General features: G+C 38.0%; 1 protein-coding gene across 1 annotated transcript in view; it reads right to left on the bottom strand.

The window, feature by feature from the left end:
- GRID2 (glutamate ionotropic receptor delta type subunit 2) overlaps positions 1–19,314 on the bottom strand; it is a 695,511-nt gene that overhangs the window by 188,830 nt on the left and 487,367 nt on the right. Inside the window, exon 8 of the mRNA XM_021396235.1 lies at positions 13,697–13,816. Within this exon, the coding sequence (XP_021251910.1) occupies positions 13,697–13,816 (120 nt within the window). The remainder of the gene's footprint in view (positions 1–13,696; positions 13,817–19,314) is intronic.

The raw sequence follows: 19,314 nt of genomic DNA, 5'->3' as shown, positions 1-19,314 counted from the left end.
CCTTTTGTGTTTAACCTCATCTCCCCCAAACCAAAAAAGCAGCATGAAGACCTTTGCCATGAAACCACTTTGATGTGAAACTCATTTCCCTTTGGGCTGAACAGAACTGCTTCAATACACGGGAATGCTAAAAACATTTGTATTCAGTGCATCAGTCGGTATTTAATGCAGTCTGCTGGAGGCCTACAGTCACAAAGTGACGTAAAGATTGTATCCTCATGTGGGAAGATATCCATCACTTAGGTGCTCTTGTCATGTTTGCTTTCCTGCAGACATAATAAGTGGCAAAGCCAAAAGCAAGCAGGGTGTCAGGTCTTCAACAGCAAAGTTAGTAGCAAGAGGGGACAATAACTTCCACATACTGTTCAGAGTACAAAAAGCCCCAAGACCAAACAGAAAACTCAATTTAACTATCCACAACCAGGCATTTAAAGAAACTCATTATAACTTTACGGTAGACCAAACTAGCTGTGAGTTACTTTAGTCTTTCACATTTATTTCAAAAGGTAATTTGTGATCAAATAGGCTGCAACATTTGAGGGAAACACAGGCTGTACCTTAAAATTTAGACTGGAGAATTTGACTATCAAAATACCATGGATTGTGCTTCTGGATAAAATATTTCCTTATAACATTAACATTGTGTAGAACAGAAAGTTGACCTTATCTGTTCCTCCTTATACAAATAACTTGCAGAGATAGCAAACGTTCACTCATGGGGCACTTTTTTTTTTTTTTTTTAAGTTACTGTCCTGTTGTGGAATAAGCTCCATGGAGTTAGAATATCGAATACCTTCACTAGTTAAAATCCATTATGTGAACAAAACTGCTATGACAGCAGATCGGAGAACCAATCTAAGTCAAAGCTTGGACGTAGCATCTGAGCAGGTTTTTCCAGTGTGAACCTTTCATGCATTTTACACCATCGCCTACAGTCTCTCAGCAAGGCATGAACATTTCCAGTTATTTTTGCTAATGCGATATTACTGTGGGGCTTACAACCTCACTGCACAGCACATTGCAGGACAAAACATAGTGTTGCAGTCTCCATCTTCAGAAGCAGAATTTGTCATTTGAGGAAAAAGCTGAACGAAGCAGCAGCAGGACTAGGGTGGCTGGTATGGGGATTGCAAGGAAAGGCGGTTACTGCAGGTCAAGGATGAGAGAAGGATGAAGATAACTCTTAATGAAGACAGGAATGATAGAAGGAAAAATAGTTTACAAAACTGTTTAATTGGTGTAGCATGAGTGAGACTGATGCTCCCATTTAGACTGTAATAGATATTTTAACATAATTGCATGAACTGCCACAGTTCCAGTGAGTGATGACCATGGATATATGCTATTTAACTAGATCCTAGCTAAACTATTTCTTACTTCATCCGTTTTTATGTTATATATTTATCTCAAATAATATAACGTACAGCTTAAAATAAACTAAGGATATCTTATAATCAATTGGGAAATCACAGATTACATCAGTAGTTAAGCAAGTTTAATCAGAAAGTTTGCAGATGACACCAAGCTATGTGGTGTGGTTGACATGCCCAAGGGACAGGATGCCATCCAGAGAGATCTAGACAGGCTCCAGCAGTGGGCCCAGGTGAACCTCATGAGGTTCAACAAAGCCAAGTACAAGGTCTTGCACCTGGGTTGTACTGACAACCCCGCTTGTCAGTACAAGCTGTGGGATGTAAAGATAGAGCACAGACCTGCCAAAAAGGGCTTGGGAGTACAGGTGGGTGGCAAGCTGAATGTGAGCCAGCAATGTGTCCTTGCAGCCCAGAAAGCCAACGCTGTCCTGGGCTGCATCAAGAGAACCATGGCCAGCAGGTTGAGGAAGGTCCTGCCCTTTGGCTCTGCGCTGATGAGACTTCACCTACAGCTTCTGCGTCATTAGGTGGAGCCCTCAGTACAGGAGAGGCACAGACTTGTTGGAGCGCGTCCAGAGGAGGGCCACAAAAGTGTTCCATGGGATGGAACACCTCTCCTACGAGGACAATCTGAGAGAACTGGTGCTGTTCAGCCTGGAAAAGACCTGAAAGCGGTCTTCCGGTATATAAAAGAGGGGGCTGTAAGAAAGGAGGGGACAGACTCTTTAGCGGGGACAGTTGTGATAGGACAAGGGCAAATTATTTCAAACTACAAGAGGGGAGATTTAGATTGGATATAAGGAAGAAGTTTTTTACAATTAGGGTAGTGAGGCACTGTAACAGGTTGCCCAGAGAGGCGGCGGGTGCCCCGTTCCTGGAGACACTCAAGGCCAGGCTGGAGGGGCTGTGAGCACCTGATGGAGCTCTAGGTGTCCCTGTTCACTGCAGAGGGTTGGGCTTGATGACCTTTAAGGGTCCTTTCCAACTCAAACAATTCTATAATTCTATGTTTAATAAACATGGAGCTAAGAGCGCTCAAGTATGAATTCAGAATATTAATGCTTAGATTACTAACACATTCTATTTTTTTTTCCATCAAAAGTGATGCAAAACACGAGAATAGAGGCTTTAAAATATAATTACATTATTTTTAAAACAATCAAGTTTTAATTCAAAATCAGCAGCAGTGTGTACTACAGATTTCATTAAAATATTCATATAAAATACTAATGCTTATTATTAACACACTCCATTAAAATCTATCCTTTTAACCAGACTGTTATGGGTTGTAATATAAATAAAATAATTATCATAAAAGTGAAATTTTCAAAACAAGCGAAAACTCGATACCCCACAGAAGGAACTAATCCAGCATGTCAGACTAGATCAATGACTAGAGTGAGGCACAAAAGCAGCTTGGTTCAGTGTGAATCAGGAAAAACCAGTGAAGATGTGACTGGATCTGAGCTCCAAGAGACACATGAGGAAGCAAAGATGAGATGGAAGAAGTACAAAGGGTCAAAAAAGAAGCAGGTTAATGCTAATGATAACACATACAAAGGGTAGCGTGAATATTACAGCAGAGTTGAGTGTGAGAGTAACTCTGGCAGTAGTTGCAATGACACCGAGTACCTCATCGAAGAGGGTAACTTGAAATTCTGCTTTAGAGGTTGGGTCTCCTTAACAGCACTAGCCCAGCCATAGCAACCACCTTTATTTCTTGCTCTAGCCATGTCTTAGCTCCTAATCTGTGTTCAAGAGATGTTTGGACAATGCCCTCGTCAATATGCTTTAACTTTTGGTTAGCCCTGAAGTGGTCAGGCAGTTGGACTAGGTGATTGCTGAAGGCCCTTTCCAAGTTATCTATTCTATCTTATATCTCTGGCTTTGCTTTGGCTCCTCACGCCATCTCTCCTAATTGGAATTGATGGATAACTCTACTGAAAAATAAAAGAGGTTTCATTTCCATTATATTTTTAGCGAGAGACACTTTTTCCTAGAGTAGTATATCACGTATTTTTCTCTTGATATATGTTTCTGCTTCCTGCAGATAGATTAAAGTTAGTAATTATAACAATTGTTAGTTTAACATCATCATTAGTTTAATATCATCCGTTTCAGTGCATTTCAGTGGCTCTTTTTCAGCTGACACAAAATTGTTTATATGTATCAATTCTGAGTTCAAATTTCAATACAAGCTCTTCTTCAATATATTCCATCCTATCCTTTCCTGTTTACATAAGAAGCATATTCTCCCCACTGCCACACTTCAAGTAGAAAACTTGTTTTACAGCTTTTGAGAAATTGAGAGAAGTAGGACTGGAAGTAGGCCTGAGATTATTTATTGACACATCTCCAACAGCTGCTTGATACACACTGCACACTTCCTTAAAATATAATATTCCCTCCTTGAAAAACTTAATTTTTCAGAAAAAGAGCTTATATCAAGAAAGGTCAATCCTGCTTACTGGGATGAAAATGTGAAGTACTTGAGACAATATATATTACTCTCTTTCTGTCACTTCTGCTGTACATTTTTAAGCAGGAACACACCATGGTAAGACTATTTATTATTAATTTTTATTGTAACTTACCCTTTGATTAAGGCATTGTATCATAATTGAAGAACAGGCAAAAACCTGAGCACTGTACTTTTAGGGCTGAATCATAAAAATCAACATTATGAAAGAACTATAAATATTATGAAGTCATCAAAAGCCTAATCATCCTCAATCTTTATCATCTGAGAAGAACTCAAAAGGTGCGAGGAGGTGTCCCGTTCTAGTTACACAGAAGTAACTTTTTTATCTCTGGCAACTGAAATTCCTTTAATCACAGGAACATGGGAAACATTCCTCAGCATTGCATTTATAGAAACAAAATACTACATAGTGTGAAATACATGAGCTAAAAACTAAAATGCAATATAAGCAATGATTATCTAAGTTGACATCACTGGGATACTTCTCTTTGTCTTTTCAGATATCTCCATTTGTTTCTTATCTGTCTTAAAAACAGTACAACAAACAGATTTACTGTACTTGCAGCTGTGTTGCACTAACAACAGTGGAAAGCAATTTCCACAGTTCGACACACCATTTCTCCTCTTCCTCTTCAGCTAATCACTGCACCCACACACATTTTCTTACTCAGCCCAAATGGGAGACTCACAATAACTTGAGCTCTTCTCCCTGGTGGGCACCACTCTCCTCTTGCCAGAGGAAAGCTGATCCTTGCCTCTCTGCGTATGTAACTCTTTCTTACACTTGCCTATACATGACTGAGCCTTACCAATGAATTTGGGAGTCATTATCACTTTCGTGGATGTTCTCACATTTCTATGCACTGTAAATCTACTCCTGATGCTGTGGAGACTGAGTGGTAGGTATTACATATATATTATGGAGGATGCTCTCATTGGAAATTCACACACCCTACATTTTCATTGAGTTCAACTACCTGTTTCAGAACCAGCTTATGACTTGACTAGCCCTCCTGTATCCCACAGCCTGACCAGGTGGAACCTGGGTGAAAATATTTGCTCTTGTGTTCTCCCTGTTTTAGTAGAAAGTGCCACAAAACACTCTATGTCCACAAAAGCAATGGCCATCGGGCTTATCAGGGTTGTTTATCCTACTGCAGGAGAACACCAGAGACTACTGTCAATAAAATAATATTCAACATCAAGATCAATGAAATACAGCCTTTCCACTAACAAACAAACAAAGAAGCTAAAAAACCCCTTGCTTTCATCTCTGCTGTACACAAACATTCAGCATCTAATCGGATATGCTTTCATATTTTCCTATAAATAGGTTAGCTTGGAACAAAGCAACCTCAGTATGAAGGAAAAGTGATCTGCCTAATGTAAAGCTTGTGCCAGCAAAGTTTTGATCAACGTGAGCCTCCCAGACCTTTCAGTGTACCAGAGAGGCTCAGCAGCCTGAAACAATCTTCAAGTAAAAGAACCTCACAATAAACGTGCAGATTAGCAACACCTCAGTACTATGGGGAGACACAGTTCTGTCTCAGCAGGACACAGCAGGCCACCTAATCCTGTCAATCTCATCTTATGGTTCTTTAGGAAAAAAAACAAATAAAGAGAACACAGTTAATTAATTCAGGTAAAATCTCTGCTGATAGACTACCACATATTATGCCCTGTGATCTGTGTCATAGCCCTCACACATCCCAGCCTTCCCCCAGCCGTGCGCTGATCTTTTCATTCAAAGAAGTGAACAGAACCCTTCAGCACCCTCAGAAGCTAAAGCTAAATGACCCATTTCCCACTACTGTCTCTTTGTCTCCTGTTAAAAGAAGTAGCTCAATTTTTTATCATCCATCTCTCCTGTCTACATGGTTTTCCAATTACTATTAATTATTGACTATGCCTGGTTTAAATCCAAATTTGGATGGAAATATTTAACTGGCTGAAGATCTAGTTATTACCTTCTTTTTACCCGATGAATCAACTACAACAACCCTGCTTTTGGATTAGTGCACTTGCCATTGGAAAATGTGTGTTTGTTTCTGTTACAAGTATTCAAGAAATTAAATAATTCTCATCAGGTGATAGCTTTGGTCAAAAACAAATCAATTCTAAAGAGCAAAAACCAAACATTAAACACTTGCGCTCTGAAATGTATCTATATTTCATTGAGAATCTCTACGTTGAAAAACGTGGTTTCAGGTTGAGCTGAGTGCTTTATTCTACTAATGTCCAGAATGATGAACAGCATTCTTGAAGCAGCGCCCACTGAGTGCTCCCTTAAAGGTGAAGAGAAGTCTCTAATGGGATTTTCAAAATCACATAGCAGCATTGCTGCCTGAGACGTCAATGAAGCATTAAGTCCATTCTTTAATCATACACAGTTTCTTCTGACATTATTTAAAATGTCACTTTGGAGGCACTTCAAAGCTCCCAAGCACTTCAGATCTCTGAAATTAGTTACAAAGCTAATGTGCTCAGCTGAAGTATATGAGGATAAAAATCCACTGCAATTTGCCAGCCAGTTCTGCAGATCCATGTTCACTGTGAGGCTCTCATAGCTTCTTAGGCAGAAGAAAAAGCCATACAGCCATAGCAAACATTTTTCAAAAGTTGCCCAACCAATCACAGTGAGAACTGAAAATGCTTACTAATTTCAGATGTTGAGCTCGGAAAAGCAGTCCCTTGGTCTGCTCAGCCCGTGGCCAGCTGTAAGAAATGCAAGAGGAAGAGGGGAACCAAAAAATGAAGGAAAAGCATCTGATGGAAACAAACCCATTTCCTCACACTACATTAATTTGACCAATGTTTCAGACCAAGTTGTCTTTCCCACCCTAGTTATTAAAAAAAAAAACCCAAAACTTACAGCATGTTTCTCTCTTCAGAGAAAAAAAGACCTCAATTTCTAAAAGTAAAATGATGTTCTGTGGCATACTACGCTCTTACATCCACTCTGAAGCACAGGATAATCACATGGAAACGGCTGAGGTTAGGCACTTTCTTAACAGTACCAATGGAAAACAGGAGTTACTGATACAAAGAGTTGTTTGCTTTATTTTTTTTTTAATGGCCAATCTTTCTCAAGTGTCCACTGTCATAACAAGATATTAAAGGAAATTAAAAACACAGCTTTGAAAGGGGAAAATGTTTTTCCTGTTTTTTGCTGTCAAGACAACTGCATTTTTAACACGAGGGGTGTAAAATATATCCTCTTATCCTGATGAACTAATTTGAATTAAAAAAAAATGAAACTGTATAATTTAAAACACTTTAAAAAAATGTCTCTTTCTAATGAAAACAATCAGTCAAAACTCTCAATCTCGCTGAAAGTTTACAGTTAAGAACATTCATATCAGTTTTGACAAGAATGGAAATTCTGAGCAAAATAGAGACAGACATATCCCTGCCAAAACTGCCCAGAGAAATACTACAGAGCACCAAGGACCCAAGGGGAATGTCTGTCTGACACCAGTGCTTCTCCCCAGGGTCCCGATGCACTGTCCCCTCCTGCCACCTTGCATTTTCTCTTTTCCCCATCATTCCCAATGCAGGAGGAAAAATTTCATTTCAGAATGCTGCGGTGACTAAGAGGCTTGAAAGATTTTGGGGTGTTCAAGCCAGCCTCCTCAAACTCTATAAATGTCACAACTAAAAGTGATCCATCTGCATGGATATTGAGGTAGGAATGGAAACTGAGATAGAGGGTTCTCTATCTCAATTGTTTGATACAAATTTTAACCTGCCACTCAACCTTAATATTCTAGAATGAGAAACCTGTGCAGCTACCCTGTCTCACAGCTCAGGGTGGGCTCTCTCTTTTGTGACTGGTCTCTCAATGTTTGAATGCTGAATATACGAGCTCAGCAGATGTGGCTTACTGACCTTTTCTTAGGTGAAATAGATGGGATCCCATGTTGCTATTGCACTGAGTTTGCCTTGGTTTTGTGGGCTTTTATTTGGAGTCGGAGAATTTGTGTTCTGGTTAATTTTACCTGATCCAGACTCATGTATTCTGGGTGGATGTCCCAGTCCACAAGTGAATAATTCACATGGAACATGTAGGGTGCCCATAACACATCCTATAGTAGTTGTTGCGCATAAATAAATGATCACTATAAGGACTTGAACCTTGGCCTTCTATATTCCTCCAGCCAAATCCACTGAGGCACTGCACCCATCTCTGGCTTCTTTTCTTCACTTTTGTTAGGAACACTGAAATACTTGCTTGTCTGGACAAACAGCCTGGGGTCAGGGCAGGCACCTGGCTGTACAACAGCACGATTTGGATCTCTTTTCCAGACAGTAATCCATAGATTATTCAGAGGCAGCCTCTATGTCTCTTTCTGCAGTCTCACATTTTAAAAGAATATGCTTTATTCAAAAGCAAAAGAGAGATATTTTTTAAACTTACAAAATTCAGGAATACAGTTCTGCCTTGCTTCAGTCTTCAAAAGTCTAACATGTACAATTTTTGTTTAGTTTGACTTTTAAGCTAACCAGAGTTGCAATTTCAAGTAAGTCATTGCTCTCTACTACACAAACTTCGCTGTGATAACATGCAAATTCCCAACACTTCCTGGCCAAATTAAATTTCACTGAAATGTTACTAAAGATTTTCAGAAGCCACCAGGAAGTGAGGGACTGGTGACTGTATCTTCATCCATTGCACAGCACTAAATAAAGGAAGGAAATGTTACCCTTCAGGAGGTGTAAAAACTGCACTGGACTGGAGTAGCAGGTTCCAGTCCACCACAGTATTTACTTACTTCTTTACTGTTAGCTATTAAGTAGTTTATAAACTATAAAGTATTTTATTTCATTTTTAACAGGCCACTTATGTATTCAAAGTTGCTTTAAAGAGACTATCATGTTAGAATCGTGCCAGGGCTATTGTTTCTGTCAATACTAGAGGCGAAGCAGACACAACATTTCTTTTCAACTCACTAAAAAACACACCATCAGTAACCTCTCTGTAAATTGTATCTTTCAATCATATCATAAATTGCATGTCAGCCTTTAAAAGCAGCTGGAACAGATCACAGCCTAAAGTACCAACTGCTGATATATATACATTTTAAAATCACATTACACAGCTCTACCTTTGATCATGATCACAAAGAGAACAGGTGAACTTATAATTTGCTTCATGTAGCTAACCAAGAAGAAAATACTGTGTCCATTCTTGGTGATTAAATAGTGCTAGCTAACATGTCAGCAGAGCTGCCCAGCTCTTTTTAACTAATGCAGCAAGAGGAAATAAGAGAAAAAAGATGCCACCCTTCCCCTCCGCCCCCCCCCCCCCAAAAAAAAAAACCTTTTAACTGTATCAGAAGTGACAGAATTTTCCCCAAGAGAGAAGTCAAATTCACACTTCTAATATATGTTGATTCTTGCAGCAAATGTAAGAAAAATTGATATACTGGATAACAAAAGAAAGCCACTATGGTAATCAGCTGTTCTCTGATGAAGTGGAAGAAGTAGTAATCATTTTACTAGAAAGAAAACAAAAAATGTAATAAAACTTTCACATCTTTGAAAAAATATCACAAGTATAACATGTTCCACACAACCTGTAATAATTGTAATCTGTAAAATAAAAATCTGCATAAATTGATGCTGCAGGGAAGGTCTTATCATTCATGCTAGCAGAGGAGAGAGGAACACCACAGCTGTCAGGCGTTATGACTTCTTCACCCACATACACATGAAATGCTTTGCACTACAGATACCCCTCGGGTTAAGATACATAACATTTTCTCCTTAAGGTCATCACATGAAAAGCATTTAGGACAGAGCCATGAAATCCTACCAGACAAAGACTGCAGGCTCAAAGCATCCTGGGTGACTCAGCTGCCCCACACAGGGTATCCATCTTCCTGCTTGCTCTGAGACAACCCCAGGTGATCTGAATGCAAAGGAAGCCCTGACCAGCACATTGCAGTGCAGACAGGGAGACAGACAAAGCCTGGCTGGAGGAAATGACAGAACCCATGAGGAGAAGAGAAGGGAAATGCATAGGAGGTGGGTGTATGCTAATAGGGATAGAAAGGCAGAGCAAAATGCACCACAGTCTCCATACGTGGTAAGAAAAACTGTGGGAAGAGCAAGAAGGTCCTATAAATTTCAAAAGGTCTGGCTCAAAGCCCCCGAGGATGAGCCCGCTCTGAATTTCAAGGAGCTCTGGAAGAAACATGAAAACCACTTTATTTCTGCAGTGCTGTTTTCTACATCACTAGGATATAAAACAGTGCTTCTCTGAGCTATGAGCTCCCTTTCATTCATTTGTATGTCGGATGGTTATTCAGAGGAATGGCAGCTTTTACTTCAACAGTATAGATAAAAGTATCGCACTGAAATTTAAATGTCAAAGAATACATACTCAAATGTCAAATACCAACAGACAAATGCCAACAGAGAAATGTCAGAAATACTCCCTTGTCTCTTACTGGATATAACTATATCTGCACAAATGCAGGCCACAGCAGGATATGTAAAAGCATGAGTTTTTCTGCAGTTCCTTTGGGACTGAAACACCACTAGTTTCAATAAAATCAGTATCTGGCAGTGATCTGGTTGTATTACTCCAAGTATCTGACCCTGGAAACACATACAGCTTAAATGATCCCTGGTCTGCAAGGTGATGGATGATATTTACAGATGCAACACTACATCCAGGTGAGATAAGTAGCACGATGAATTTATATTTCAGGCAAATCCCACTGCTGAATTTTTTAATTCCTCACTAAATGAAGGACCCTTACACAATGACTTTTCATGTCAGTGCTCCTGCTGCTTTCCAGGTATAATGATAACACATGGAAGCTGAAGGAGGGGACTCACAGACAACTTCTTCTAGGTACATGGTAAAAATTGGCCAGTATGGACAAACACACGCAACATCTTGATGCCTTCTAAACTGTTTGCATTTTTGAGTCCCAGGTTATTAACCTGTGAATACAGGTGAACATTTCAGAAGTTACTGAATAACTCTGGGACCCAAACAGAACTGATTTCAAATAGAATTTGGACACTCGGGAAATCTGAGTGCTTTTTAAAATGTTGCTTGCTTTAATTAAAATCAATTGATTATTCATTAGGAAAAAAATTCTTTACACGCTTGACTTGATGTGAACTTCTGGTCCCAATGACTTCAACGGCCCTTTTGTCATGATTTCACCCTTTATTATTTTCTGCAAAAGTACTTGGAAACATATTAATTAGGAAAGAGGCATTTGTTTAGAAATTTCAGTCAGTCTGCTAATTGCAGCTGCTTCCACTAGAACTGAGAGATTAAAATGGTTAGGTAGTTCTGGAGAGAGACCACTAAATACGTGAAAAACTGAAGTGTACTTTAGTTAGTCTTGCTAACAAACATATATGTGACTTCTGTAATTATTACAATTTTCTTCCCGCACTGGTGGATCATATTCTGTAAAATTAAAACTCAAAGATAAAACACATGAACTTTCTCAAAGGAGTAAAACCAATATCTGGCATTTTCACCTTAAAGAAATATTTTCTTCTCTATTTCTGATGTAATTGTTTTAGGATCCCCAGCTTGATTATTAGGGTTAGGGTAGACACTGACTACAAATACCACATTTATTTTAAATTCCTTTAAAGTCCAAGTATATAAATAAATTTGAGTAAATAAGTATTAAATTTGAATGATTTTGATATTTTCTGAAAGATGCTTTCAGGAACAATTACTACATTCTTACAAGGTACACATGACTATCTTTCTAAAGAAAATTCCTTTCTCTAAAAACTACATCTGGACTCTTTCTACAACTCTCTCTGGATCACTGAATGTCATTTAGAGAAAGGTACTGGAACAGATTAAATCTGTTCTGGTCTGGATGCCTTTTTTTTTTTTTTAACTTGCTGCAGAGCATCATGAAACTCAGAAGATAGGCACTTATAGTACAACCTTCAACAGGAAAGTTTTCCAATAATCTCTTTATGTGATTTTAAATGCTCTTCTTGCAAAACAAAATAAAAATACAAATTTTCAGTATCTTACTTCTTTAACCTTGATTTTCCTCTGAACGAGGCCTTGTAACACTGAGTTTCATAGTCTAAAGATATTCTGTGCTAAACTCCATTCTTTGACCAATTATTTCCTTCCAAAGACAATCAACGTCTCTTTGTCCTTCAGCTACAATAAAAGGTAAATAAGGAAGGTCCAAAAAGCCTGTTTTGCATTCTCATTACTTTGCAAACTTCTGTGCGCCCATGCTCATTAGTTTCCCTTTTAAACGTAAGCTTTGAAGCACTGAGAAGAGTAGGAAAAACTAGGAAGTCCTTTCATATTTCTGTTTTTGCAAGTTCCTTCCGTGGATCTCTCTCCCTTCTATCTTTTTGTGAAATGAGAGAACACAACTGAATGTTGCACTCAGGCATTCACCTACAAAGACCTGAAGTCAAAAGCGAACCAAAATCAATCAATCAAATTAAATGAAGTCACATAGATTTGTCTTAGGAAAGACTACTTAGTTGCTCTAAAAAATAAATAGCTCCTAAATGCCTAGCACGGAAAATAAATCAAACCCAAATATGTTGAAACAGACTCAATTTGTAGGTGAAGGAAAAAGACTCATCCAACATTCTGATTGCCTAAAGGCTTTGCAAAGCGTCCTTCCAAACGTTAACAAGATCCAGCCCCATTTAGCTTCTGAAGCATCTGTTGGGATCTCTGCTCAAGGTGACATAGCTGTAGGCACATGTGTGTATTAAGTTATTGACAACAGATGATATAATGGAGCCTGGAACAGCAGGAATGGAATAACAATTCTGATGAAAATCAAAGGAGAAATTCTAGGAGTTTAGAGTCAATTTTAACTTCATATTTATCTCTCTCCTCTTTCAGAGCACTTATCTTTTACTGCAGAAGGTATGCAGACAAATGATGTACTTCATCATACAGTGACACTGACACATGGAAACAGTATACATGTATTGAGATAACTGCTTTGAGACAATCCCTTCAGGTTTCTCACCTAGAAGAAACAGCACAATCCAATACACTAAATGAAAAAATCCTGGTATTAACTTTCAACAGGTTTATCTTTCAAGAACGGTTGCTCCTGAAAGAGCCTATCTATCTGTCTTCTATTCTCCTAAAAGGTGTGATGAGACTTCTGCTTCATTCTCCGTGTCAGATAGAGGTCTGTCCATACAAATTTAAGGATATACATTGCAAACAGAGGCCTGTTCCTTTTGCTGTATGTGTATGCAATTTACTCAAACAATCTAACTTGAAATATATGGTATTTGTCTGGCAGCTAAGTACCTAACTTTACATGCTTTCTGTAAAAAGTTTGTAAGTACAGGATGATTTAGTAGAAATTAAAACAAGGAATTATGCAATTTTTGTCTTTTTTACAACAGATTTTCTCTTCCTAGCTATGAATTTTATGGCTATGTAGCTATAAATTTTAATTACTAACAATTGAGACATCTTACTGTGACCATAAGCATCAAGCATAAATCTGGGTGCTCCAAACGTCTTCTGATGAAAGATACGCTACTTTTGAAATGGGCTGCAAGGCCTACAAAACAACAGTCTTCACTGGCCTTTTGTGACAACCTATCTCCAGGATAACATAGTCTGTATTATGAACAACATTCTGACCAACATGACCAACCGCAGTGCCTCTTTGCAATAATAAAATGAGTACCTATACATTTAAGAATTTTCTACCGTTTCTCATTCCTCTCAACCAAATATAACACATTATCTGCCATCAGATACTCTTCTGTCAGGTTGGCACAAAAGAAAGACAAAAAAAATCAAGTAAAAAATAATGTCTTGATTGAATATATGTATCCTCACCTTGCGGATGCCTCTGCCAAGATCTTCTCCATAATTTGTCCCCAAAATTTCAAAGTGAACATTGGGATTCCCCCCATTTTCTGCGAATTCTAGTTCTCCGGTCAAGCCGTTCACTCCACCCTATTGGAAAACAAACAAATAAACAAACAATATATGTATTTTTTTAAAAGAGGAATGGAGTGACAACTCTGAAGTAGCCAATTATGTTTTGTTTCTCCAAGGGATTTGTGTATTACCTATACAGAATACATATATGCATACATAATCATATATACACATGCACATATGTACAATTATCAGAATTAGGACAGTTTTCTAAAGACCACATTTCCTTAAAAATTTCGAGCCCTAAATTGTTTTTGTGTTACTAAAGTTCTTCACAAAATAATCAAGCTCAACAGTGCTATGAGATTCAATACAAGCAGTAGTCTTCCTTTTATCGTATTTGCACACCAACATTTGTTTTTTATCCTGCCAGTGGGACATGAAATTCTAATCGCATTATAAGAAAAGCAGTTTCACAACTAATTTTAGTGGAAGCAAAACTAAAGACAAATACACAAAAGAAATTACACAAAAATTTGTGTGTTTTCCTCAAACTTTTATCACCGAAAACATGCTACAACAGGGTATCAGGCTGAGTTTTGAATTAAATTAGTTATGTTTTGAGATCACATACACTATCTGTAGAAGGGATTTGTTTATCTGAATGTAGTCATTTGTCTGTTTTCCTTCACAAGTCTTCACTAATAGTAGGAATATATCAGATGAGCAACAAACGATTTTCATGCTTGCTTCTACTTAGCTTTACATTTTAGTCAAAGGGGTTAAAATACTAAAGAGGAGACAGTGAGCATTTACGATAAAGAATCAGAACTGAGAGGGCACTATATTCTGCAACAACACTCGGAATTTATTTCAGGGTTAATTCAACATGACACACATTTCAGCCTTTTACAAGAACTGTGATAAAATGAAACTCTAAAATACACAGAGCCATGTGAAATGCCTACAGTGAAAGCCCTAGAAAATTTTCCTGTTTTTTGATAAGGGAAAATTAGATCTTTGACCCACTTCATCCAAGAAACTTGAACAAGTATGCACATAAAACAATCTGTATCCATTATAAAACCATACCAAATTCATAGCTTTTCTTTAAAACATAATATGAGAGTTTTTCAGTTCAAATCACTTCTCCAGTTAAAGGTTTTATTAGGTGAAGTGGAAAAAAATTGGAAGATAAATTCTTGCAGTGCAAAATGCCAAAGCACCTGGCCGTTGCTGGATCATGATTTTAATAGCTCTGTTCTCATATCTTTAATTTTGAGAAAATCCAGGTAGGATGACAACATTTGCATTGCAGATTAGAGAGACCTGATAAAATGCGTGCAGTCATCCTTTGGTAAAACATTCACATAATTATAATAAAAATGAGGATTTTGCTCGTTGAGGTAATACCTTTAAATCTTTAAGATTAGAGACTTGAATTCTCATGGAAACATTTTCTGCATATTTCACAAAGTGCCTTTTAAAGTCAAAACCAAGAAAATTCTTTGATGTATATGTATTTTTAACCTTTTCTGTAATTTCTGCTTTTCGCATGAAATGCCAGAAGAAATAAAAAACACCTCTGATTAAGGGTACATTCACATACTCTTCTGCAGAATGGCTCCGAGTCATTCCGCACTAGGCGAGAGCCACTGGGGCAATTTTGATGCACGTCACTATTTTTGGCATTACACACACGCCTCTAACTAGCTCAGCCAACAGATGCACTACCAGATTTTGAAATTGAATTTCTATCCAAATCATCGTGTAAACTTACTTGCCTCGATTTTTAAATGACTGCAAATGTTGGAGCAAAATACAAACTGCAAGTCTGTAAGTTATTTTTGTCTGTCTGAAACCTGGCAGTAACCATAACAACAAATTATCTCATTCATCTATTTGGTAATCTTCTCACGCTTTGAAGATTTGACATATACGAGTGTCTTTATTTAGAGTTTTCTTTCCTAGACTGTGTCCACCTGAAAACAGAGTAACATGAACTCAGATTATACGAGAATGCTCCTGGCTTGGAAAGTGAAAAAAAAAAAAAAAAAAAAGAGTCAAAATAGAGCAGAAGCACCCTTATAATAAAAAACAATAATAGAATCTGATAGGGAATTTCTTAGAGGTTCTGACACCTTCGCCCTATCTGGGACCTGCTTTGTCAGCCCATCAGTGAAGGCCAGGCGATCCTATTCTGGACACCCGCTAGTCTTTGGTGCCCCGCATAACCTTTTATGCATTTTACTGCCCATGGCTGAGGGAACGGCACAGCATATTGCCGAGTATGAGTTTCAGGACAGTGCTCCCATTTTTCTGCATAGTCTTTCACCCTCTAAAGCCCTTAATTGATTTACTGCAGGTGTTTTATATCCCTCCTCTAATGCACAGTGGAAGGAAATCACAGAGGAAATGGCCATCTGTATGACAGCTACTGATCCAGTAACTTCCTGATGAGATTTTTCCAAGTTATGTCAGCATTAATTAAGATAATGGGTAAGAGTCAAAGAAATTTTTCATGCCATTTAACTTATAGAAACAATGCTATTTGGGAAAAGAAAAAGACAGATTTATTATCTACTCTAAAATTCCTCTAAGGTTGAGCCACAACCATGCAATTTCCTGACACATTTAAAATTGAAGAATGAAATGTCAGTTGTTAGAACAAAAATGTTTTACTTATGTTTCTGATTACTGCTCTGGGCTTCGCAGAGCTACTGTAAAGCTTGGTAATATAGTGAAAGCCTACTTGAGTCCTGTCTAGACTGGCAAGATAAACTATAGTTTATATACGCTTAGGCACTATTATACTGTAAGTCCCTGAAGGAAGTATTATTTACCAAACAGCCGGGACTTCACAGGGGAATGTCAGCTTACCAGTCATTAGTTTTAAAGTATATCACTTGCTCTCACACTTGCTATTCAAATTCTGGTTATGCTCGGACATGACATAGTTTGCAATTAAGAAAGGAAAAAAAACCTCCTCGTGGCAGAAAAAAAAACACGCTGTAAGCCTCAAGTATTATTTTCATACTTTAATTTTGAAGAAATTTGATGTTTAAAAAATTTGAGTCCAAAACCAAAGACACTGTTTTCAGGTGCCTGCAGAGAGAAGCTAAGCTACTGTCTGAACAACAGACAGATCTTTTTCACATCATCGCTGAACATCACTGACATATCTGAGACCAGAACCAGCTAACAGTGATCCTGTCCATGATTCATGAATAGCACAAGTTACAGCCCATTTGCCTCAAAGGAATATTCTCTATGCTGCTGATAGCACTAAAAATTTGCTGTTTGTCAGTGAGCCAAACAAACGTGACTGGGAAGAGATCAGACGAAGAGATGAGAGAAAAGATATATGCAGTAACTTGATGTCATTTTTCTGAGTTGATCCTCCATATAATCCTACTTACATTTATTTTCAGGCTATTCAGGAAGATTAATTTTTCCAACAGTAGAATTATTTTCTAGTAATAATTATTACTCTTACTGTGAAATAGCTTTACTGAGAAACACACAACTGGGCATGTGTTGCGGGATAGCTCCTATTAGAGAAGTGAATTTATATCTAACTGCTAGAGCTAGCCAAATTCATTAGTAGGATTGTATTTCCTGATGAAACTAATTATTTATTCAGTTCCAGAATGCATAGAAACAGACATTAGGACTTTTTTATTAATTTTATTGGGCTTAAAATGGTTTTTAGACGTTATTCAATCAGCTGAATTCACACAGTAATCGAGTTTTTGGAGTTTTTTTGTAGAAACAGTGACCCAGGTATCCAGTGTTCAACAATAAAAAGCAACCAGTTCAACAGGCAATGATTCAGGTAGCCATTCTGTTCTTTCAATAAATCTCTGAAACTCTTTAAACCCCCCTCATTCTCTGCTCTTCCATATTAGCTCATTAATCACAAAGAAACTATTTTCTTATTTACTGCCAGAGTTCTGCTATTTTTAGCAAATGGTGCCGATGGTAAATCAACGTCCCTTTCTCTTACCTTCCTCAGTGTGTAGCTTACACAGATTTCCCATCTCTTTTCCTATTTTTCCCTCCAGAAGTCAGAGGGAGATGCCCTTGGCAGCTAAAACGCTGCCAGATAATGCCGTTTCTTGATCTCTGACTCTAGAAGACAGATTTTCTTCCAGAAAAGCTTCCTCTAGAACTCATTTTTCTGCTTTCTTAGAGGCAAGGAAGAGCTCAGTAGATGGCAACATCACCTCCACTTTGCTGCTGAGAACAGGAGAACAGCTATACAACACTGCTAGTCCTTTTCTAGGGCAGGCAGGCTGGAATTAGTCATCAGTTCCTTAACTGTTTCCCTACCACCACCGTGCTTGACTACAATGCGACACCCACTGAAATCACAAGGGGTTGAGGGGCAGGATGGGGAAGATTGCGATTCCAGATACTTTATACACGTTATTCTGAAGGTACAGTTAAAATTGTGCAGGGACCCTTAAGAATGTGCATTTTATCTTTGCTCTGAGCTATGGCAATATCCTCTTACGCTATTCCAGTATATGCTGTATTCTTGAAACAGCGGTGATTTCAAAATGAGAATGCAGAATTTGTCACTCTGAAACAATTTAAATAACACATGGCCATTTCTTTTCCTGTTTTCTTTCAAGATTAGAATGAATGAAGACTGGTATATTTTTGAGAAACACTTGTTATTTCAATTGTTTCTAGCTCCACAAGGACAGGAGGGAAAAAATGATGAAAAAAAAACCAAGATAAAAAATGGAAAGATTCTCAAGCAGAGATATTAAATGATTTTTATTTTACCTTTCACTGTTTTTCTTCTGACACTTCATCAGTGTCAGTGTTTTCATTTCAAAATACACAACTGTGATTTCAAAGTTCTACATAAGCACTTCACTGAATTCAAAGAGAAAGTAGATCACAAAACTGAAGCAGAATTCCAGCACTTAGCAGCAATCTTTAGCTCTCTTTCATGTAAGGATGGAAGTGGTAAAGACGCATACACACAGGAAATTTCTGTCTGTAACTGTAGGTTTCATTTTCGTTTTGAACTTTATCATGTCGCTTCCAGAAATTTTTCTCAGTCAGCACAGTGCAGTACGTAAGAAGTACTTGGATTCTTTAATTTACACCTGTAAAATGGCTTATTATCAAAGCCATCTCATTCAAATAGCAGAGAAACCCAAAGGCAACAGGAAATAAGCCTGGTTAGCTGCACACGTCAAGAACTGTCATGATATTCAATTCATTTTCTAGCAAGCTAACAACATCTCTGGATCTCCACTTGCTCCTGCTTTCTTGAATGCCTTTCATATTTTACTGACCATTTCTATTCACATTTCCTGGTGAACTGATCTTCAAGACGGTCACATGAGGAGTTTGTTTTATAAATCACATCATTTTAGGGAGGTGGGAATTTGAAGAAGATAAACTGGATGTGCTAGTTAGGGCAATGTAGCAAAAATGGAACAAACCCTGGCTGTCTGAAATGCAAAAAGATTCAATGGTGGTAAGACACAGTATGAAGGACATTTACGGAGGACAACAGAATCAGTCTCACATCCACAAATGTCACAAGCAAG

The sequence above is a fragment of the Numida meleagris genome, chromosome 4 (assembly GCF_002078875.1).
Source record: "Numida meleagris isolate 19003 breed g44 Domestic line chromosome 4, NumMel1.0, whole genome shotgun sequence".
Classification (NCBI taxonomy): domain Eukaryota; kingdom Metazoa; phylum Chordata; class Aves; order Galliformes; family Numididae; genus Numida; species Numida meleagris.
Note: the sequence above shows the minus strand (reverse complement) of the source record. Positions and strands in the feature narration are given on the sequence as shown.